The following is a 23,597-nucleotide window of genomic DNA, read 5'->3' as shown; positions in this document are numbered from 1 at the left end:
AAAGCAGAGCTCCAAAAATATAGTACCTCACCTTAAAAATCTTGCCTATCCTAGGCTGTGGGCTTTGCAGAAGTGATTAGGTGACTCTGCTGACTAAGTAGGAAACATAATTTTAGGCATCCATGTAGAGGTGTTGCCAGGAACCTTGGGGAGCCTGTACTCATCTGTGGTCAGTGGAGATCTGGTGGACACATAAGTGGACCCTGGAGAGCTGTTCAGGTGCAGGAGTGGAAAAGCTCTCAAGGCTCAGTTGACTGCATTGACCTGGCCTCCACTGACTACAGGAGGAGCTCAGCTACCTGTAGTTGTGCTTTGAATCAAATCCTCTTGAGTGAGGGTTGTGGTTTGTTTTTTTTCCAGGAGCTGTTTTCATGTCCTTGCATTTATGACAGAAGGAGCTTTGATCCTTACTGAGATTTCTGAGTGACCCTGTTGTGGCATCACCACGACATGAACAGAGGGGATGCCATGTGAGTTAGTGGTTTCTGAGGGAAAGCTCTTATTGAAGCATAAGTTAAAATGTCTCCAACAAGACCCTTTTAAAAGCATATTCCTCATTAGTGTGGACAGATTAAGGACTATTTAGGGAAGTGTTAAAACCTTAATTAAAAAAAATCCAGTAACATCAACATGCCTTTACAGTTGTGCTATAGAGATGCCTATAGACTGAACCATGAAAGAACTTCCTGTAGTGGATGCAGCTCATCTCCTGAAGAGCTTGAACAAAATTACTGAGCACTTATAAGGGTGGGAATTAAATCAAAGGAGATTCTGAGGGTCAGTATCTTATCCAAGGTTGCATGGCACATTGGAAGTAAGAAAAAAAGAACCATTAGTCAGGTTTTCCTGATCTCCAGCAGCCCCTACATACTGTGTTTGTTTCATACATACTTTTTAAGTCCTTGTAGTGTTTTTATATGAACCATTCTACCTCTCTCTGTTTTTTTAAATCTTTAAGCAAGCAATGCTTCATTAGGTGTGAATTAAAACCTCTCACCTCCCAGCATCTTCCGTAAATTAAATTAAAATCCCATTACTTTGACTCTGCAGCAACAACTTTTCAAAGGTCACAGCAAGAGTTTTTGCAAAGTTCTCCTTAGTTTTCAGCTACAGGGTTTCGTTATCCTCAAGATGTATCTGAAGAGTCTATGAAGAAGCAGTTTTTGAAAATAGAACTAAAATCACAGTGAAATTACATTGCCCTAAACCAAGTAACTGATCAATTCTAAATTAGGTGGTGATATTATTATTATTATCATTATTGTTATTATATTTTAACCTTCACATTTTCATAGTATGGAAAGCCTTACCTTTAGAATCATTTCTTATCCTATGGATGATGTTCTACATTCACATCTCTTGCAACCTTGAATAGGAAAAAACACATTCTGTGATTCTATGATTTCCTAGATGTCAGTTCTGTTAAATCTTCATCCAGAAGGATCATGACATTGAAAAGACAGGCAGAACCTGGAGAGGCATGTGACATCAATGCATCCAATGCAAAATCTAAAGAAAAAGGCTTGTCATTTCCCTGCAGGAAGCCCCACACCTCCTTACATTGCTGAGACCATTCTCTTTTTCTCCTCTGTTTTGTTTTTTTTTTCCATTTATTTTGCAAGCCTGAGATTTTAAATTCTGGGTGATGAAATTTAGCTTCTCATCCTTCAGGGCACAGTCCAAGAAAAATTAGCTAATTTTTGTTTAGACTTATGTGGGGAAGAAAAGAACAGTTTCCCACATCAAGCATCCCAGATGACAGTTGTCTGTGCTGTTTGGCCCTCACATATTTTATCTGTGTGTGTGTGTGTGAGATTCCTCTTGTGGATCCTGCACTTCTCCCTCAGAACTTGGCACTGGTTTTTCAAGAGCTAGTTTGGAAGGCAAGTGGATCTCATCTGTAGAATGAGAGAGAGGAAAAATAAACAGGTTTTGGCTAAGACAGGCCTCTCCAAGGGAAGGACATGGAGTGGTCCAGAGGCCTGCCAACACCTCTGGATGTTCAAGGCTGATTTTCAATCCTGTCTCACTGGGTCATGTCAGAGGGTCTGAACTTTAGCATCCTCAGATGGAAAAGGAGGCCTTTTAAAAATGAGATTGCAATAGTCCTTGATCTTCCCTGAACTCTGGACATATTTCTTCCAGATGACGGTGAGCTGAGGTCCTACCACACAAGACCTCTGTCAGGCCTAACACACCAACTGTGCAACCGAGAGCAATGCTTGATTTTTTGATTGCTTGCAGCAAGCACCAAAGCCAATGAGACCTTAAAAAATAACGCGTTCCCGAGCTGTTCTGGATTATCAGAGAAGAGGATGAGATTTGTTTGCCAGTGGGACCCTTTCTTTGTGCAGTACCTTCTGGGTCATACAGATGCTGTGTCTTCCAGGGCCTTGTGTGGCAGGTGTGGTGGGTCTCACCATGCCACGGTACTGCCTCTTCGGAGACACGGTGAACACGGCGTCACGGATGGAGTCCACAGGCCTGCGTGAGTATTTGGGAGAGTATTTGGGATATTTTGGGAGTGGAGAGGTGATCCTGCCCCTGTGCCCAGCACTGGTGAGGCTGCACCTCCAGCACTGTGTCCAGTTCTGGGCCCCTCACGACCAGAAGGATGTCGAGTTGCTGGAGCAGGTCCAGAGGAGCTACCAAGCTGGTGAAAGGTTTGGAGAACAAGTCCTGTGAGGAGAGGCTGAGGGAGCTGGGATCGTTTAGTCTGAGGAAGAGGAGGCTGAGGGGAGACCTCATTGCTCTCTACAACTACCTGAATGGAGGTTGTAGGGAGGTGGGAGTTGGGCTCTTCTCCCAAGTGAATAATGACACGACCAGAGGAAACGGCCTGAAGCTGCACCAGGGGAGGTTTAGGCTGGATATTAGAAAGAATTTCTTTACCCAAAGAGTAGTTGGACAGTGGCACAGGCTGCCCAGGGAGGTGGTGGAGTCACCATCCCTGGAAGTGTCTAAAAGAAATGTAGATATAGTGCTTAGTGACATGATTTAAACACTGAACTGGTAAATCATGTTATGGTAGGAGGATTTAGATTATGGTTGGACTTGATGATCTTCAAGGTCCCTTCCAACCAGGACGATTCGATGATTCTATGATTTTGTGATAGTCCCTGGGGTGGGCTGGTGGACAAATCTCTCAAGAGAGAGGAAGAAATCTGCATCTTTAGTTATAAGCATTACAATTTAATTAGCCCTGAGAAAGGGGCAAACCAAATGATGAACCTCAAAGCAAACTAGAGGGGAGGTCATCAATTTTGTCATAATAGGTCAGCCTTTAAAGCCTTGTCTTCACCACGAGGATGGCAAGAGAGCTGGAGCACTTCTCCCATGAGTATAGGCAGAAAGAGTAGGAGTTGTTCAGCCTGGAGAAGAGAAGGCTCTGAGGAGATGTCATAGCAGCCTTCCAGTGCCTAAAGGAGCTGCAGGAAAGCTGGAGAGGGACTTTTCACAAGAGCTTGGAGTGATAGGACAAAGGGTAGTGGCTTAAAACTTGAAAAGGGGAAATTTAGGTTAGATATTAGGAGGAAATTCTTCACTACGAGGGTGATGAGACATGGGAACAGGTTGTCCAGGGAAGTTGTGGCTGCCCCATCCCTGGAAGTGTTCAAGGGCAGGTTGGATGGGGCTTGTGCAGCCTGGTCTGGTGGGAGGTGTCCCTGCCCATGCAGGGGGTTGGAACTAGATGATCTTCAAGGTCCCTTCCAACCCAAACCATTCTATGATTCTATGATTTTCCTGAGGCTTCCAGGTATAGAAGCACAGAGCCAATGGCTACAGGAGAAAAGATCCCTCAGCTCATTCTTCCTGGAGGCTTCTAGATATGTAGAAAGAGGTGGTGAGGAAGAAATGTTCACCTGTGTTTCAGTCATATGTGTACCCAGATCTGCTGTTTGTTGGTGTCCTTGGCTAAGACATGGATCTGTAAACCACAGTGGATTAACTGGATGACACAGTGGACACCTGAGGGCAGCAGGAGCAGAGCCTTAGATAGGGTCTGAATTTGCTTAGATGCTCAGCCTGTCAGTACAAGTTTATTTCCATCTCATACATTTTAATCCCTGATCTTTGGTCTCCCCCTTGATACTTTCAACAGTTCTAAGGAGTTACCCACTACAGCAGTTTGAAAACTACATGGAGTCTGGGGTATTTAACATTAAAATCTTGAGGTCTAGAAATATGTTGCAGTATATATGCCACATTGGAACTTTTTCACCCTTTCATACAACCCTCACTTTTCTAGCTCCAGTGATTTTGATTCGACTAATTAAGATTAACAGGCTAATCATTAATTAAGGAAAATTGCCTTTCTTGCAGTTATGGATAGCTTTTATTTGAAGAGGCATGTATTGCACTTGGAAAGCAGTGGGGAAAAGGAAATACTTTGATAGCAAAGTTCTAATGGCAAGTCAGATATTTGAAGATTCTCAAGTTTTAGACCCTGGCAAGTGTAAAGTCCCACGGAGAATGGAGACAGCAGATACACTGCAGAGAGGATAGTAGAAGTAGAGAGGTGATTGTCCCCCTGTGCTCAGCACTGGTGAGGCCACCCCTGGAGTGTTATGTCCAGTTTTGGGCACCTGATTCAAGGGAGATCTGGAGGTGCTGGAGTGAGGACAGAGGAGGGCAACAAAGCTGGGGAAGGGCCTAGAGAATCAATCTGATGAAGAACCCTTGAAGGAGCTGGGAATGTTTAGTTTGAGGAAGAGGAGGCTGAGGAGAGACCTCATCAGTCTCTACAACTACCTGAAAGGTCATTGTGGAGAGGTTGGTGCTGGTCTCTTCTCACAGGTGATCAGTGACAGAACAAGAGGGAAGGGCTTCAAGCTGCACCAGGGCAGGTTCAGACTGGACATGAGGAAGGATTTTTTCCCAGCAAGAGTGGTCAGACCCTGGAACAGGCTGCCCAGGGAGGTGGTGGAGTCACCATCCCTGGATGTGTTGAAGGGTCTTTTGGATGTGGTGTTGATGGATGTGGTTTAGGGGAGAACTTTGTAGAGTAGGGATGATGGTTGGACTGGGTGATCCCAAGGGGCTTTTCCAACTTGAATAGTTCTATGATTCTATGATAGCAACATTATATGTTAAGAGAAATTTATCTAGGTACACAATATCATAGAATCATAAAATCATAGAATCCTAGAATTTCAGGTTGGAAGGGACTTCAAGGATCATCCTGATCCTAGAAAGGTCCAACCTTTCTAGGTATTACTCTAGTTGATATTAGGTGGCTAAGCACCCTGTCAAGCTGAGACTTAAAACTGTCCAATGTGGGGGAATCCACCACTTTCCTTGGGAGACTACTCCAATGTTGGACTGTCCTTAGGGTGAAAAATGTACCTCTTGTGTCCAGTAATAAGAAGATTATAGGTTAATGTCTCAGGAAAAGTACCTCAAAGCTGTGTGGTCTTCTTCTGCATACTTGAACCAATGTTCCTCTTTCTGATTATTCTGAAAAAAACAACAAAGCAACAAAACCAAACCTGGTTCACCTCCCATCCTTCCAGGGGGAAGGGAATGTGATTGACACATTTGAAACAGAAGCTCAACAAAAACAACAACAAAGAGAACTATTAGGAAAAAAAATATTTTAGAAACATTTCCTGCTTTGTTGACATCCTACAGAACACCAAAAAAGTCATGTGAGTTCCAGCAATGACTGTAAAACAAGCTGAGGGAGGTGGGAATTTGATAATGATCTCTGCCTTTGTCCCTTTTGTTCATAAAGTGTTAGTGGAAGTCCTGGGTGGAGTTAGTTACTGAAAAACCCAGATGGATCTAGATGCACAGTCACATTGTCATTTTGTTCCCTTGCAAACTTCATTTGTCTGCTCTTCATCCCAGCTTCCAAATGACATTGGGCCTCTGGAGCAGAACAGTTGGTTATTTTTCTTTTCTTTCTTGCTGCCTAGTGGCAATAGAGAAAAATGGCATTTTTTAATCCAGTCGCCAATGTTGCTGAAAAACCACTCAGATTCCACACTGAGCATGTTTGGTATCCACCAGGAAGTCCCCAGTGTGGATGTCCTCTCACCCTGTGCTCATCACAGCCTTGTCTGGAAGGATCCAACCACCAACACCACACTCTACGTAAGAGAACCACCACAAAGCTCCATCAGCTACACAACCTGCATGCTTTGCAGCACTTTTCCTTGCCAGTAGGTAACAGTGTGGAATTCACAGTGTGAATGCAAGGGAGTGATCCAGCTGTTTTGCTTTCCATTCCCAGCTTACAGAATTCATGTCAGCCAAAGCACAGTGGATACACTTCGGAGTCTAAATGAAGGCTATGAAATCCTTCCTAGGGGGAAAACTGAGCTGAAGGTAAGAAGGGCTGTGTGAAATGCTTCACAGGGGAACCTTCTTGCTTAAGGATTTTTTCATATGAAGCTTTTGCTTGGCCTTCATCCACCACTTTTCTGTTGGATCCTTCCCAAATTGTCCCTGTCCACTGTTTCAGTACATGAGGTACTTCTTCAGAGACCATGGGACATGTGTGTGCTGGATATAGGTACTTATTTAGGAGTCTGTTTAGTTCACCATTGGTAGAAGCTGCTACTTTTCAGTGTCCTAACAAGACAACACTAAGTATTTCAAAATATCACTTCCCTCCTTATGTAGTCAAAAGGCAGAAGTATGAGCTGTTCTGGCCTTAAGCACCTACAGTAAGAGGTCTGAGTGTGGCCTCAGGTCCCTCAGCAATCTTTCATGACAAGTGGAATCATCTCACCTAAGATCCTATGTCTGCAAGTGGAGATCTGAGGTAATTTCTTCAGGTTTATTCAATGGAAGGAAACCTTTACACAGTGAAGATAAATTGGTACTTTAGGAAAATATTAACCTGGTTTGCTTCAGTGGCCAGTTTATTTGAAGATGAATATGACCCTAGAAGTGTCTGTTTTCCTCCACTTCTCCAGTCAAGGGTGATTGACTCTGATGTAGATGCCTACATTTCATCAGATGCATCTCACCTTCAAAGCTAAATCACCAGTGATGGGAGAGGAAGTTCTAATTATGCTGCTCAGCCCAGTAGTAAAATCTCTCAATTAATGATGTTAGTGCTGCCATGTAAGATGGTTAGAGATCCTGTAGTTTCTCATCTGAGCTGTGTAGTTTCAATGACCCAGATCAACGAGGGTCATTTGTAGATGACAGTTTGAACAAGGACTCTTCTTTTAAAATAGTGAAATTCAAATCATCCCTGAACCATTGTAAAAAGGATCCCAAGATTTCCAGCCATACCCTGTCTCTGAATATATACAGAGCCCTCAGAAACCCAGAAAGGGAATTAGCTTTGAGTAGAGGGTGGTCAGAAAGCTGTTCTTTATCTGGATTTTTGTTTTTTATTTTAGGGTAAAGGAGTAGAAGACACCTATTGGCTGGTTGGGAAAAAAGGCTTTCTGAAGCCATTACCTAAACCTCCTGAAATAAAGCCAGGGTAAGTGCAACTTCATCACTGTTCAATACAGTCATTAAAAGGTCCTTGTTAGTGTTCACAGCCTGAAGAGATGCACTTCCATAGTACCTGTTTGCAAAGTCTTCTTTGCAATAATATAATATAATGTAGTCTTCCTCAGGTGACTGACAGTTTCAGGCATTGTAATGGGACTCAGAATTGATGCTGTTTCTGCAACTCCTCTCCTTAATCACAGTTCCCAAGAAGTGGCATGGAAACTTGCTGCTTCTCCCCACATAGTCCCTTGGAGATGGAGCACCAGGGAGCTCCCTCCTGAATCTCCTTCCTACTCTGTGTGCTTGTAGGAGATGCACAGGTAGGGACACTTTCAGGTTTCTGGTGCCATCCGTGCATGGGTGACACTCATTTTCTCTGTCCATCAGAATCCTCCAGAAAAGACCAGCCTCATTCATCACACAAACATGTTTCTTCCCTATAGAAGAACATTCAGACAGAACAATAAGGAGACTTTGTGGTTTAAACTATGGCAGAGTTACGTAATTAAAGATTAAATGACGTTGCCTCCAAAGACGTGTTGGTGAGAAAAGATGGAGCACTTGAAATTCTTTAAACCATTTTGTAGCTTTGCAGCTCCTGACTTTGCAAACAGAGTGTTCCCAGTTCGGGTGTCACATGCCTGGAAAGGATGTTGTGGTCAGGACATAAAAACCAGGAGTGGGGTTTGTTTGTCAAGAACAGTGTAGTCACCCACACTGAAGCTAGTCAGCCTTGAGTCCCTTTATAGTCAACAAAGAGAAACTCATGCTCAGGAAGGTGATTGGACTGGCCTGCTTGGACATCAGTGTTAGGAGATGATTTGTCCTTGCAAGATTCCTGTTTTATTGACTATAAAGAGGTTTGACAGTGATTAGCTGAGAGAGAGATGCCTGACAGCAAACAGGGTCTGTTTTTTGTTCTCACTTTGACTTCCCCTGAGCAGTCTTGTTCTAAGTTTTTGCTCATTTCCTCTTAGTAAAATGGAGAGATTTTTTTTCTCCCTTGGGGTGTAATGGTTGCATACAAGGGCATGTGTCATGTCCATGTCTTTGTCCATGCCATGTCCATGTGCTCTGAGCCCTCACAGAGCTCCTAACTTTTAAGTTAGGGTGTCAATCATTTTGAGAGACAATGCTTCTTAGGCTTGGAGGCATTTTATTGTTAATAATTGGTGAAAATGAACTATTGAGTGATATATGTTGATACCAATGATTATTCATAAGAAATAAGAAACCTGGAGGAGCTTGGCCAGATTAGAAAGCTGGGTTGGCTTCTCATGCAACCCAACAAGCCCTGGGACTTCTACTTTGAAAGCAGGTTCTTCTCATCCTAGTTTTACCCTCTAAAAGCCATGTGTTAGGCCTCCATTGACTGGTGAGGTCTTTTCCACAATCCTCAAAAAGCCTGTCCTCTGGTCACCTGTGCCCAAGTCAGATATTTACACGACAGAGCTGTTTCTAAACATGGATTGTAAATAACAGAACACATATCTGGTTCAGAGGGATGATAAGAAGAGGCAAAAATGTTTCGCTCATACCTGGGATCAGGGGATCCTGAACATCCTTGTGCAACCTCAGAAGAATCCACCAGTAGCACTACAGAGAGGGAGGTGATCTGCTCTTGCCCCAAGGCCCTGATGTTCACTTTTCTTTCACAGTTTTTCTGTCCCCATAGATCTTCAGACAGCAGTTGAACAAATATGAAAGTAATCAGAGGAAAGAGCAAAGTTCTGTGAAACTGCATCTGTCCAAGTGAAGGGTCAAAGTGAAAGTCCCCATAGGACCCAAATAGCAGAAAGAAGTAGCTGGATGTTCAAGCAAAGAAAATATTTGGAGAACTGCCTTGTGCACAGGCTGGACTAATACCAGACAACTATCAGACATGGCCTCCTATTTTTCCAGCCTGATCTTGATGGTTCAGTTTTATGCCAGTTTATGAGAGGTTAAATTTTTTCCTTGATTATGTCTATATGCTGGCCAATATGGTGGTTTCAAGACACTGCTTGATACACTTCTGCAAGAATTTCCTCATCTGTAAGCTTTTGTGCTGAGCAGTGAGGTGCTGAACCAAGTCCTCTCCTACTCATTCACCTTTCTCTCCCTAAGCAACCCATCTTCTATTTAGGTCTTCCCCTCCCAGGAGTTCTTACACAATCCAGTCCCTCACATCTGGTGAGACCAGTGGGCAGCAGCAGATTTTCCCTTCCTATTCAGAAGAGCAAGGGACACATTTCTCATCACTTCATTCCTTGTGGCTCACCAAAGTTGGTGACCTCCTCTGAGAGGTGTGATGGAGACTTTCAGTCCAGAGATTGATTTGCTGTCTGAGCTCTTGTCTTGGACCACCACAGGGAATTACACTCATTAAGTCTTAAACAAGGAAAGGTGATTTGCTTCAAGGAGGTTTCAGCTTCCATGTTTCTTAGAATCATATAACTCTTTTGGTTGGAAAAGAGCTTAAGTATCATCAAGTCCAATCATTCTTACTGCCATGACAAGTCACAGCCCTTGATATATGGAATATTTCAAGCTTTCACTACAGTGGTTTGTGGAAAACACTACAGGTAACCTTAAAAAAGTATTAACTTTCTATCATATTCCATGATGTAAAACCCATCAGCCAATCAAAACTGTAGCATAGTCTTTGGCAGGAGAATTTCTTGGCGTGTGATGGCAATTTTCCAGCTCAGGGAGGCAATCATGAGCTGATCTATGATCAAGTAGCTCCCAGAGCTTTTCACAGATGCCTAGGGGCAAATCAAGCTTCATTATCCTGCTGTGCTTGCAGCAGTCTGGGCACCCTAGACTTGGAGAATGGTCCTTGACCTTACAAAGGTGAGTTTATATGCAGGTTAGAAACCAAACTTCATCAAACTTCAAAAGAAGAACATTAGATTATGTGGTTGGGTTAATATTAATGGTCCTGCAATATATTGTGGTAACAACCTCTTCTTGCATTGCTGAAATTGCTGAGAGAATATAGCTCATTGTCTAGTAATAAACCTCAAGCCACCACCAAATGACTAACAAAGGAACCGTTGTTGCACCTACACTATTTGAATTTAATTGTTACACATCAACCTCTCTGTTTCATCCCAATTATAGACTTAATGGAGGCAGTAGTTGGAACATTCTTATTGATTTCCATTGCCTGCACTGGGCTTTCATCCATGAACAGTGACAGAATCACAGAATCACAGAATCTTAGGAGCTGGAAGGGACCTCGAAAGATCATGAAGCCCAACTCCCCTGCCAGAGCAGGGTCACCCAGAGCACATCACACAGGATCAGCCTGTTTCAGTGCTCTGTCACTCTTGACAGTTGCTCAGTTGTGCAAGGACATCCAGATAAATGTACTTTATTCTTAAAACCCTGGGGGTGACACAGCTCACACAGGATATAGAGCGTTTTAATTCAGAAAAAAGGTAGTTCAGTTAAAAGACCTAATGTGCTCCTTACCACCACTACTTTCTTCCAAGCATAAAATCAAATTAACTGAAAGGCTATTCTTAAAATTAAACTTATGTCAAGCTGCTCAGGGTCTGTATATCTGTTTTCTGAAGCAAAAACCTTGCTGAAGATGAAGTAAGAAACCTCTTCCCATGTTCTTTTTATGGGACAAGGTGGAGGCTCAGCAGAAGTCCCAGGACACAGGGAAAGCACAAGTTTAAAGTCCAGATTTCAGTGCTGGCTCCTGCCCCAGAGAATTTTTCCTTCTGAGGGGTAACTTTGTTCTTTCTACACCTGGTCAAACCTCAGTTTTACCAGCTTTACATGGAGCTTTAGCTTAACTTTGTGTCACACAAGAACAGGGTGGGCAGTTCAACAGGCTGCCTAGTTCTTCCCTCACTCCAAGGCAAGTTTTTACACCTTCCCTGCCTCGTAATGAACATTATTTCCCCTTCTTCTTGCAGCTTGTTAGGAATTTTATTGCTGCATCTTAGGATCTTGTGGGTTGGGGCTTCTTTGAGTAATAATTGCAGAAGGCAAAGAAAAAAGCTTTCCACAAAAGCCTGATACTTCCACAGGAAATAAAATTAGGATGAAGGGAAACAGCACCAAGTGACAATACAGGAAGTTCCACCTCAACATGAGGAGAAACTTTGTTCCTGTGATGGTGACAGAGCCCTGGGACAGGCTGCCCAGAGAGGCTGTGGAGTGTCCTTCTTTGGAGGCTTTCAAGACCCACCTGGATGTGTTCCTGTGTGATGTGCTCTGGGTGTTCCTGCTGCAGCAGGGGGGTTGGACTCGATAATCTTCAGAGGTCACTTCCAACCCCTATGATTCTATAAAAAGCAGATAAAGGGAACACAGAGAAGGTGTAAGAAGATCATGAGCTATCAAAGCCAAGCATGCTGAGCAGTCAAGCATCAGCCTACCTGTAGGGAAGGTATTTTTTAGAGATTTCACAGTCAGATGGGTTTGGAGGAAGTCTGTGGGGTTTCCTTGAGGGTGCACCAGGAGACTGGTTTGGGGCTGAGAAACAGCCATGGGAAAAGCACAAAGTTTCTGGTTTATTAATGTGAGATATTGGCAGTTGGCATCCTGCAATGCTCTGGGACAGGCAGCACCTTGTCTGCATGGGTGGAGCACCCCTCTTGCCCAAAACAGCAGAAAAGATAGGAGGTTCTATACAAATCTAGCAGAGATAAGCCTTTCAGTAACTACTGAAATTCAGGAAGAAAAAAAACAACAACAAAACAACCCAAGATCTGGGAGCGTGTTGATCTGCAGTTCCAGGGAGAAGTGGGACACACTCAGTCTGAAGATTTTTTGGTGCTGAATACAGTGATTTCAAGCAGTAGGAGGTGGTTTTATGTAGAATCTTTCCATTTCTAAAACTATTTAAATAAGCTGCTGGAAGTTAACTGCAGAAAAAACAAAGCCAATTCAGTGAAGAAAGGTACAGATCAGGGGTCTTCTCATGGGTTTTTAACCATGAACCCAGTGTCCAAATAAAGAATATATGAGTTTTGGATTTTTGCCATCAAAAACAGATTCCTGCTCTGGTATGGTGTTAATTCAGAAGGGTTGATAGATCATCTGGCCTACCACCATCCACAATGATAAGCACAACCTAATGTGAGAAATCACTAAAAATTGAAGATGCAGCAAAGGATAGGAGAGAGTTTTGGGGGCCCTTCCATCGTCAAGCACATGAGGATCAACCCTAGAGAAAGCCTGAGATTTTTGTTTGAAGAGGGAATGGGTGAGAAGCAGTGAAGGATGCTCAAAAAATCCATCTCCCAACACGTGGTGAGAAGCATCTTCTTACGAGCCAAGAAGAAGACACCCATTAGGACAACACGGCTTCTTCTTCTACCCAATACAAAGCTCTCATTGCTTTGTCTGTGTTGAGGCACCCTGACAGCATAGGAGACAATCAGTAGAGAGTCTCTAGTGCTTCTGTTGCTGCTGATGTGTCTCTCTGAGAGGATAAGTGAAAAGATTTCCATTCAGGTTCCTTTTTGAAGTTTTTCACCCGATGCACTTCAAATTCAGAAAGAGCTTGTGAAGGAAACAGCAGTGAAAAAACTTTTGCTGTCCTTACATAGCTGGAATTATATAATAGCATCCCAACTTAATTAACTTTATGTAACATATAACAAGAGTTATTTGGGGAAATCAAAGCATCCTCTGGCTCGTAGGCTTGATGGCCCAATGTCAGGACAGATGCCTTTTGCTCCACAATCAAAGATTTCTTTATTTTTTATGACCCCTAACATGACAGCAAAATGAAAAAAAAATTTAAAAAAAGAGGAATATTCTTGTCATGGCTCATGCAGGGAAGGAAGAATTTTCCTCTGAAATCTGACTGAGGGAGAAAGGGAATAAAAGCCAGTGAGTCACTTCCCTTTGAACAAGGCTCTCTGACTTGGAACGTGGTTGCTCCAGCTCATGTATTTTAACAAGATCTTTTTGAGCAAGCTGAGGTTTCTGGAAGAATTGGCTAGAAGATTAGATTAGAGAATTAGTGTTGATAGCAAGAAACCCTAAATGCAGTGTTCAAGAAACCCTAAATGCAGTGTTGAGAGGGAAGTGAGGGCAAGGAAGTCGTTTGGCTGGAAGATGCAATTCCATGCACGACCCTTTCTTCCATGGATATTTCTATGGATTTAGGGAAAACTAGTTCTGACAGTGCTCAGGACCTGCCTGGCTTTGTGGAACATATTCTGCCTTGCAGGTATGGCCTCAGGCATGGCTGAGGTGTGTCTAGATGGGCCTGGATGTGCCCAGTTGTTTCTTCTGTCTCCCCCAGGCAGGCTGAGAGGTGAAGCGGGAGGTGAAGATCCCTTTGAAGGGTGTTTCTGAAGAGAGACAAAGAGATAGCAACAATCAGAACCTCCCCAGCAGGAGAGGCTGTCCAGAGTAGGCCCTGGCTGCAGAAGATTTTTTGAGGGTTTTTCTCCCAGGATCTGCTCACACTTTCCTTGAAAATAGAAGCAGAATGAAGCCCAGTGACAAGTGACCTGAGCTGTCTGGACAGGAATCAGCTTGAATCTAGGGACATTTTTGTGGTGTTGCACCTGGTGTCTGGGCTGTCCAGGTGAGATCTTTGTCCAATCAGGTTATGTTGGTCTCCCTTGTTCTATCTAGACAGTCTTGCTCCCTGCACAGCAGCTCAAAAACTCTCTTCTGAAAAACAGTGTTGAGGGGCAGAAGAATAACAAGAAGGAAACACCTCAGAGCTCCTTTGAACCTCCTCTGCTCCCCAGCCAACCATTTCTACAAAGCTACCATCCATTTAAAGAAAAACTGGAGTAGAGTGAAACATGGGTTAAAAAACCCACTATCTCAGAAACAAGTAGTCCCAGAGGAAATCCTGACTGGTTCCCACTATGGGAAGCAGTCTGTGAAAGGACTTCAGGGCTGGTTGGAGCAGGACCACAGATCTGAGATGTAATGGGTTGTTCCATTGCTCCAGCACAGAGATGTACACAAAGTGGGGATGAGAGGAACAGAAAGGAGGGTAGGGAAGACTATGTCTACATCCATCTGACTCAGGTCTCAAGGTGATTTGAATTGCAGTTCCTCTCACCAAAGGATACAACATGGCCAAGTCATAAAGGTGCTCTGACTATGGATCTGAGTCTTTCCCCCATTAATTCAGAGGTAGAAGCTGTTCTGACTGCCCAAGTTTCAAGCCAGGAGTTGTGTTTCCAGCCATCAGAAAACATCATTGTAACACACCACATTCAAAAAAGAGATGTAAATTCCTTAGTCGTCCAGGGAGCTGGGATGCAGGACCTCACAGTTTTTTTCCTGCTGGCTTCAGAAACAAGGTGGTGGGAAGAGAGGACCTTGGAAAAATAACAGCAGATTTCACACGGAGGGGTTTTGCAAGAGATGAAGGATGTAGAATCAGCCCTCTCCAGTTGCTCAGACATTAGCAAGTTCAGGAGATGTGTCAGTGCTGCTGGTACTGGAACTTTCTTCGTGTTTTTGTGCCATGGATGAGAGTCAAGCCACTATCAAATGGTTATTTGGTACTTGTGTGAGAAGCGTTTGGGGTTGGAGCTCAGGCAATCTGATGCTGTGCTTCATCCCCAAATACCCTGGTCAGGTCTTCAACTTCTGGTGGTCACAAACTGCTGCACTATTGTGCATAAACAGGCAGCAACTTCCTCCACTCCTTTGTAGAATAATCATAGAATGGTTTGGGTTGGAAGGGACCTTTAAAGCTCATCTAGTCCAACCCCCCTGCAGTGAGCAGGGACATCTTCAAGTAGATCAGGTCGCTCAGAGCTCTGTCCAACCTGATCTGGAATATTTCCAGGGATGGGGCATCTTCCACCTCTCTGGGCAACCTGTTCCAGTGTCTCACCACCCTCAGTGTAAAACATTTATTCCTAATATTTAGGGTGGATCCATCCTTTCTTAGTTTAAAACCATTATCCCTTGTCCTATCACTGCAAGCCCAGCTAAAACCTTGTCCCCATCTTTCATATTGGCCTCCTTTATGCATTGAAAGCCCAGAGGAATGTGTCCCCAAAGCCTTCTCTTCTCGAGGCTGAACACCCCAACTCTCCCAGCCTGTCTCCAGAGCAAAGCTGCTCCAGCCCTTGGATCATCATCATGGCCTCCTCTGGATTGGCTCCAACAGCTCCATGTCCTTCTTGTGATGGGGACCCCAGATCTGGACCCAGTCCTGCAGGGGGGTCTCACCAGAAAGCAGGAGAGGGGCAGAATCCCCTCCCTTGACCTGCTGGTCACACTTCTGGTGATGCAGCCCAGAATATGACCCTGCTGGGTGGACTGAAAGAACAAGCTCCTCAAGCTCACCCTTGTGTAGCTGAATGGTGTTATGGCTTGCATAAAGGGGTTGGAGACAAAGTATTTCTCTTCCCCTCCCACATGTAGGATTTAATTTCAATTTGCCTCTAGCACAGACTGCTCCATCCAAACTGGTCATCTCACACATCCTTTAGAGTCAATGCTGAGAAGCAGGCACTTGAGGTGCAGCTGTTCTGCACAACATCTATTTTGGGATAAATCCTCCCTCTGGTCCAGCAGAACCTCCACTAGCTCAGAAGAGAGCCCAAGGTACCTGACTCAAATGAAGACCTCTCTGTTCCAGATAGCTACATTTTAGGGAGATCAATACCCCCTGAGCTGTATGTTCCCAGAAGAAGCCATTCCTCATTCAGACCATCAGGATTATATTCTTCTGGCTTCCCTGGCCTCAGGACCAAGCCCTAGAGAGTTGTCAGGCAGTGGAACAGGCTGCTGAGGGCAGTAGTGGAATCTCGAGCCTTCGAGGTATTTAAAAGCCATGTAGATGTGGTGGTGAGGGACATGGTTTAGTGGTGGTCTTGTCAGTGCTGGGTTAATGTTGGACTTGATCCTAAAGGTCTTTTCCAACCAAAACCGTTCTATGATCCTAAAGCCTCCAGCACTCACAGCAGGGTTTATAAACAGGGATCAATGTTTCTGTAAAAAGGAAAGATGTCCCCAGAGGTGAGGCTTTAGGTGAGGCATGGAAGGAAGGTAGGTTAGACGTTGCCATTTGGAGGACAAAATTGACAAAAGAGTGGAAACTTGACCTCAGTGTCCCTTGGGAAAGGCTGTTAAATTTGTGCTGAGCTTTCAGGGAAAACTGTCTGTTTCCAGGGACAGGTAAATAGGATTTCCATTTGGAAATGTGCCCATAGCTTTGAGAACTGAGAGTTTCTGAAAGCAACAGAAGGCAGAAATTCTGGCAGAATCAAAGGCACTGAGATGGGAGCTGAGCTAACCAAGGCCAAGTTCTTCACAGCAATTTTTGTTCTGCTCTTCCCTATGATGAATGAAGGGATAGATTGGAGGAATAAGGGAATAATTACCCCAAGATTCATCTTGTCTAATAGATTCAGCATAGAGCCATGATAGATATTTAGTTTGTGCTCCTCAATCAACAAGGTCATTCATCTCATGCTGGGAGAAGGGTCGAAGATGTGCCAAGAGCCCTCTGGAAGTGCCTGGCTACACAGACTGCAAAAGATCCCTGTCTTGGAGCAGGCACTCATCTTCAGGACACTTCAAATTAGTTAACCTCACCCTTTTTTGCAATAAGACAAGCTGAAGTGATGCAAGAGGGGAATAAATGAAATCAGAACCAGGCCCAACATCTGTTTTCCTTTTCACACCAGAAGACACTTTCCTTGCACTCACTCTCCCTTACAGTCTGTTCTTTGTTGCAGCTGAAAATGAACTGATTCTTTCTCTAATGGCCTACATGTTCACTGCAGGTGTAAAGCTCATGGGTTACCCTTGGAAGAAATTGCAGAGTTCAAAAGGAGGAAAGCTGAGAAACTCCTTGGCAAAAGGGCCTAGATCTGAGGTAGTAGCTGTAAGACAGTCCCAATGTAGCTCTGCTCTTTAGTGTCTGCTTATGTGTTCTTTGTCTGCACTTGGCTGGTTTTAGTGTCATGCTTTTTAATTTTATTTAATTTTGTCCAAAATATGTATTATTCTTTTCAAGTCTCTCATGGAAAAGGTACACAGACCACCAGCAAACTGTTTAAAGATTGTAGTGGCCTCGTTGGGTGATTTCCTACAAATTTTTGACTTGTTATCTGAGAAATTCCTGAAAGACATCCAGTTTTGCTGTGTTTACCTGCAGTGTGTTATCAACCCACGGGAGGTCCATGTGCACTGTGCCAGCACGAGCCAAGTCCATGGTAAACACAGAGATAAAACTGGAGTTCAAGCCTGGAAGAATCCAAATTGCTGATTGTTGCTTCCCCGTAACACGTGTCTCCCTTTACAATTCCATATCTCATGACAGGAAACAGGGTGCAGCTCTGTTATTCCTTGCTGTTGTACCTACTGGTCTGAGAAATAAATGTGGATTTAGGTGGATTTGGTTGGAATTCAAAGGCTGCATAGAGTCTGAGAGCATGATCTGAGGTGCCTGATCAAATAGGTACTACCAGCGTGTAGACACACACATATAGAGGGTCTGATGTCCTGGGAAAATGCTGTGTGGTTGGGTTTTTTAATGACACCTCTGAAAGCAGCAGAAATGCTTCTATTCAGTGCCTCTGAACTAACTTGTAGTTAATTTCCACTTTCTCAGGAAAAGGCAGAGGTGGATGAAAGCCTGGAGTGCTGAGATGTGGGCTGGTTACAAGCCCCTAAGATACACAGCAAGCTGGTAGATAAATCTAAAGTCTAAAGCTCCATCCAATTTTCTCACAAGGATAAAAGCCAGCACAGCACTTCTGGCTGTGCTACTCTTTCCCAACCACACCTTTTAAAGATTCAGGAGGTGTTACTAGGCTGCTTTATCTTCCTTATGAGATTTTAAATTTTTGCTCTGAGGCTCTCCCTTGCTTTCGGAGCTGGGCAGATATTCCCCATTTTAAAAAGTATTTGAAAGTGGGGCATACTGGGCAGAGACCTGCATAACCACTGCCATGTGTGAACACTCACTTCCAAATATAAGCTCCAAGACACAGAAGACAGGCCTGCTGATCTACACTTATGAGCACAAGCTGCTACTCCAAGGCCACAGACAATGAGGATCTCCCACTTGCATTAGCTCTGCTTGACAGAAACAGCACATACTGATAGAAAAATATTGAGCACCTACATGACCCACAGACCTAACCTTCTGCACTGAAGCAAGGCTGCTTAGCAGAGAAAAGAAGGTCCTCATTAACCCACTTGGCTCAATTCATGGGAAAAGGCTAAAAAATCAATAAAACACTTACACCTGGAGCTTTTCAACACTCCTAGTTCAATCATTCTTGTGTGCATGAAGCTTTCAATGGAGGCAATTACATCCTCAACAGCCACTTATTCCCAGGTACCTGCTTGGTGGCTTAGCTAATCTATCTCAGTTAATCTATCTTAGTCATTTATGATGAAAGGGACCATGCCATCAATAAGCTTGTTTTCCCTTTGTAGCAATAAAGGAACCTCAAGGACCTCAGGTGTACCAATATATAGTCCATTCACTCAGTTTACAGTCCCATTATTCTGGGACTAGAAACTATTAACAGTCTCCTAGGGCCCTTGCTGCAATAAGACAGGGATCCCTGTCTCTACTTTCAGAGTATGCCTCTGGCCTGGAGTCTAGAGGAAGGCCAAGACTCTGCTTCTCATGCTCAGGAAGTGAATCCTTTAACCTTGAAAGAGTGCTTGTGGTCTCTGTTGTCCTTGGTGGAGACCTGTTTTTGAAGACAAGTGCTGGTTCTGGCTGGATCTTGATAACAGCATTCAGTAAAGCATGAGGAGCACCACAGTGCACCTTCAGTTACCTGGAGACAAACCTCTTGGCTACACCACTAGTGGTCCCTACACTTTGTCCTGAAGATCTTAGGATGGACCTACTAACCCACTCATGTAAGTGGGGTTCAGCCTGGTGCACCATGGTTGCCAGAGACACTTGTGCAAGGCTGGCAGGTCAAACAGCAGCTGAAGACCACGTGGGGTAAACCTTGGCATCTCAAATACTGCTAGACAGTTCAGGCAGCTGAAGACCATCCCCAGCATTTTCCAGTGCTTCTGATATGGAGAAAGGGATTTCTCTCTTTCCTTCAAGGCCTGGCAGAAAACTGTCCCACAGGGTAGTCAGTGACTCCCGAGATTGATCTCACTTTAGAGATCAGACTTTGACACCATGCAAATTCATTATGGAGTTCAAAAGGGCAAGATTTCACCCCCATGTGGAGAGATCCATGGTGCATAAACCTTAGTGCCACCTGTATTGTTCTTTGCTGACCTTTAGATACATCAGCACACAGACAGTGTGTCCTGCATGGGCAGAGGACCAGTCTGGGATCACTTGAAATTACTGAGGCTCAATTTTTTAAGTTATTTTCTATCTTTTTTCTTTTTTTTTTTTCCTTTAGAAAAGGAAAAGTCTCTCCCTCTGTTGTGACCTCTCATTCCATGATGTCACAGATTATCCCTCAAGATTCTTGTTCAAGAAATACAGAGAACAGCCATAAACTAGCAAGGTGAGGCTGACCAGCAGCTGAGATCTGAGAGCTCATTCAGGACAGGGCTTTTGATAAAGATTCCCTCTGTCCTCAAAGGTGAAGCCCACACCTACAGAGAAACCCATATAATTACAACTTGCTATTCCTCCTCCAGCCCCACTGCAGGAACAATCACAAGCCATTTTGCCTGAATAATCTACCCAGAGGTTAAAACCAGAATTGGAGAAGCCAAACACTTCTGTTGATTTTTTTCCCCACATCACATCTTTCTTCTCATCCACCTTTCTTCCACTCTGTATCAGCTAATTCTTCTCTCTTGGTTGTCAGGGACATCTCCTAACAACACACTGGAAGGGGTATCTTCTTTGTCCAACACCAGAAAGACCTAAAAAACCCAAACCAAATCAAACATTTATTTTCCTTTTTACCTTAGTGGCTGCAAAGCAGTTGTGGTCATCTATTAAAAGAGTGTTGGCTCTTTCTCACAGTGCTCAATAAATAAATTGTAAGGGTGGATCCTCTCCACTAAATCCTAAATCTCATTGGGTTGATATATTGGTGTTTTCTTAAGATTCAGCAATTTGCCTGTAGATCCCTTCCTGGTTTTTTTGCCCTCCTTTTTCCTTGGCTGCCCTTGATCTCCAACTAAGTATGAAAGAAATATGACATGTGCTGAGTTTGGAGGTCTTGGCTTTACTCTTATTGCATCCAGATTTAGTAGCCATTAGTTAGGGACAGGTAATCAGACCATCAAACACCATCTCCAGAACCTTAGATCAAATAATAAATACAATTCCCTTGAATGATAACAAAAAAACATTTGATATATGATGCTACAGTACAGGGTGTCTGAGTGGTCAGCCCTGCACACCTGGTTCTGGTGACAGTCCTATTTGTTGACTTTGTTGTAGTCTTATATACAACAGTTGTATGCATATATTTTATTAATATCTAAGAGATACTTTAAGGACAGTTCATCCTGCACTATCATTAAGGACAGTTTCATTATCAATCATTAAGATGAACAGTCCTCAGGCCTAGTAACATCTGTTCCACTTCTTTCAAGATCTCTTATCTTACTGTTGGGTTCCCTGTAGGATCATAGAAACACAGAATCATAGAATCACAGAATGGTTTGAGTTGGGAGGGATCTTAAATATCATCTAGTCCCACCCCCCTGCATGGGCAGGGACACCTCCCACCAGCCCAGGCTGCTCCAAGCCCCATCCAACCTGCCCTTCAACACTGCCAGGGATGGGGCAGCCACAGCTTCTCTGGGCAACCTGGGCCAGGGTCTCACCACCCTCACAGGAAAGAATCAGCAGTAGTCATCTAGTCAGTTTTACATATATTTGTATTTTAAAGTAATTGCTTTTTTCATTGTACACAATAATGGTGTGTACAACTTGACACCACATGCATCTGTAAACTCAACAATTTCACACCTGTTTCTTTTTAATATCCAAATAATCACAATGGTGTTATTGGTATAGGTTAGAATTTGGTTCTGTTTGGTTTATGACAGCTGGAATGATGTTTTTTCTCTTATAAACAGTAAATTTGATTTCATGCAATGCTTTATGGAGGACAGGATGTGTGCAGAGTAGAGACCTACCTCAAGCCCTGCCATTCACTCAGCTTCTGGCCTTCTACAAGTCCTTGATGTTTGTTTTGTCTCTGAAAACCCCATTATGTTATAATAAATCTGTGCCCACCGACACATGATAGAACCTGAGCATCATGGAGACTTAGACCATCATAGCAAATGATCCTCTTCAGCTCCATCACACCCTTTTAGTAGCCTGGATTTAGGTGTAGTCTCTCAGCCGAGCCCTGAAGTCCTGGTACTCAACAGAGCTTATTCTCTCAGGAACAGTGCCAGGCTAAGGCAATGAAACCACACCTGGATCTGAGATGGATGTCAGGGCTTTCTGGTTCTCTGCCCATCCAGTCTCGGGCTTGGTGAGATCATGGGGCTTTCAGAGCAGCTGGACATTCAGATCTCTTATTGGTGGCAGTGAATGACCTCAAATCCAGAGAAACTCAACTCATTACCAGGGAATCTCTGTTATTACCAGCTAGGGGCTTAATGAGGCTTGTGATGCACAATTAGGAATGTTTTTCATGAGCAGCTGAAGCCCTCTGGCTGCCCTTGGATGAAAGCTCTGTGTGTCCCATTAACCCATGCAACAGTGGCATGGGCTGGGACCACCACATCCCTGCAGTTCTCTACCAACTTCCCTCCTTGCCTGATGCTTCTTGATGGCTTTGAGAATGTCTAATGTTTCTGCTTTGTCTGACTCAAAAGGATACAAAACAAAAGGCTATTCCTAAGCAAGCAGGGCTGCTAACTCCTTCTCTCTTCTCCATTTTACAGACACAGTTGGCCAGATGTGCTGACCAGAAAACTCAGATCTGTCCTGAGGGGCACAAAGAGGACACTAGCAAAAGCAACCTTTAACGAGCTGGGGAGCATGAAGGAGGATGAAATAAGCATTGAAGAGGATGAAATCTGAGAAAACCACAGAAAGAACTAATAAGATCAAGATGGGCAACTTGAAGCCAACCCAGCCGAGGAGCTCACACCCTCCATTTCATTCCCTTCCAGCCAAAAGCAGTATAATTGATGAAGCCTCTTAGCTCTTGCAGAGGGTGAACCTGAGCAGGCAGGTGAATCCTGACCATCACCTCTTGTGAAATTGGGCATCAGCTCAGAGTTGTGTGTGTGTGTGTTTTTGGCAGGAATCCATTGGACAGCAATGTGGTAGTGGTGGTAGTGCCAGCTCTTCGTCAGCATCTGTCCCAAAGATGAGCTGAAATAATATTTTATCTAGGTCTGCCTGGCAGCACAAACATGTCCAGCTGCACTCGGGCCCTGATTTAAACAGTAATATTAGTACTAAAATGGTTCAACTGTTTTGCATTAAATAGATTTTGTTGTTATAGTCGTAGGAAACTCTGGTGTCATGAAAATCAGTGCAATTCAGAATAAAATGGTTTTGAAAACCACAAACATTTCCTTCTATTCCCCCACAAGGGGAAATTTTGAATCAAAATGTTTTGTTCCTGTATGTCAATTTAAGCTGAAACATTTTCTATTAAATTGACATTTCATCTGCAAATGCCATTTTAATGCTATTTTCAAACTGAAATGACAGCTTTGAAAAGAAGCAGTTTGGTATGAATCAATATTTGTTTCCAAATGCCAAAAATGTGATTCTGCTCAAAATGTCAAAATATGTCATTTTCCCCAATTCCAGCTCTAAACTGGAAGGACATTTTGTTATGCTTCATGCACACACATACATACCATATCTAAAACATTTTATACTCTTCATCCCAAGGCAGGATGAAAACTGAATGCCAAGATGCTGGAAAACTGGGAGGCAGAGAAAGACATTCTGCAGATCCTGTAGCTGAGTAATACTGATAGGGTATGAATTTTATTTCCTACAGAAGTGGTGCTGAGGGAGTGAAAAGCACATCACTTAAGCAGTGCAAAGCTTTAAACATATCACTCTTTTTCCTTCCCAATCTCCAAGTGGTCTCAAAAGTACTTGTCTTCAGAGTAAGCTTCCCAGTAGGTAAAATTACCTTTTGGCCTGTAGGCACTTCTTGCAGAGCACACTTCATCAAGGTCAAATCATTTTGTGGTTAGCCACTTCCTCTTCCAGGCTTTTTGACTCCTGTTCAGCCTCTGACTTCTAACAT

At 43.6% G+C, this 23,597-nt stretch overlaps 1 protein-coding gene across 1 annotated transcript in view; it reads left to right on the top strand.

Annotated features, from left to right (window-relative positions):
* Window positions 1–22,841, top strand: part of GUCY2F (guanylate cyclase 2F, retinal) — a 53,474-nt gene extending 30,633 nt beyond the window's left edge. Inside the window, exons 16-19 of the mRNA XM_051641407.1 lie at window positions 2,390–2,488; window positions 6,236–6,330; window positions 7,359–7,444; window positions 22,264–22,841. Coding sequence (XP_051497367.1) covers window positions 2,390–2,488; window positions 6,236–6,330; window positions 7,359–7,444; window positions 22,264–22,402 — 419 coding nt within the window. The 3' untranslated portion in view covers window positions 22,403–22,841. The remainder of the gene's footprint in view (window positions 1–2,389; window positions 2,489–6,235; window positions 6,331–7,358; window positions 7,445–22,263) is intronic.
* Window positions 22,842–23,597: the final 756 nt, after the last annotated feature.

Source organism: Apus apus, chromosome 1, assembly GCF_020740795.1.
Source record: "Apus apus isolate bApuApu2 chromosome 1, bApuApu2.pri.cur, whole genome shotgun sequence".
In the NCBI taxonomy this organism is placed as follows: Eukaryota; Metazoa; Chordata; class Aves; order Apodiformes; family Apodidae; genus Apus; species Apus apus.
This window is presented reverse-complemented; position numbering and strand designations above follow the sequence as displayed.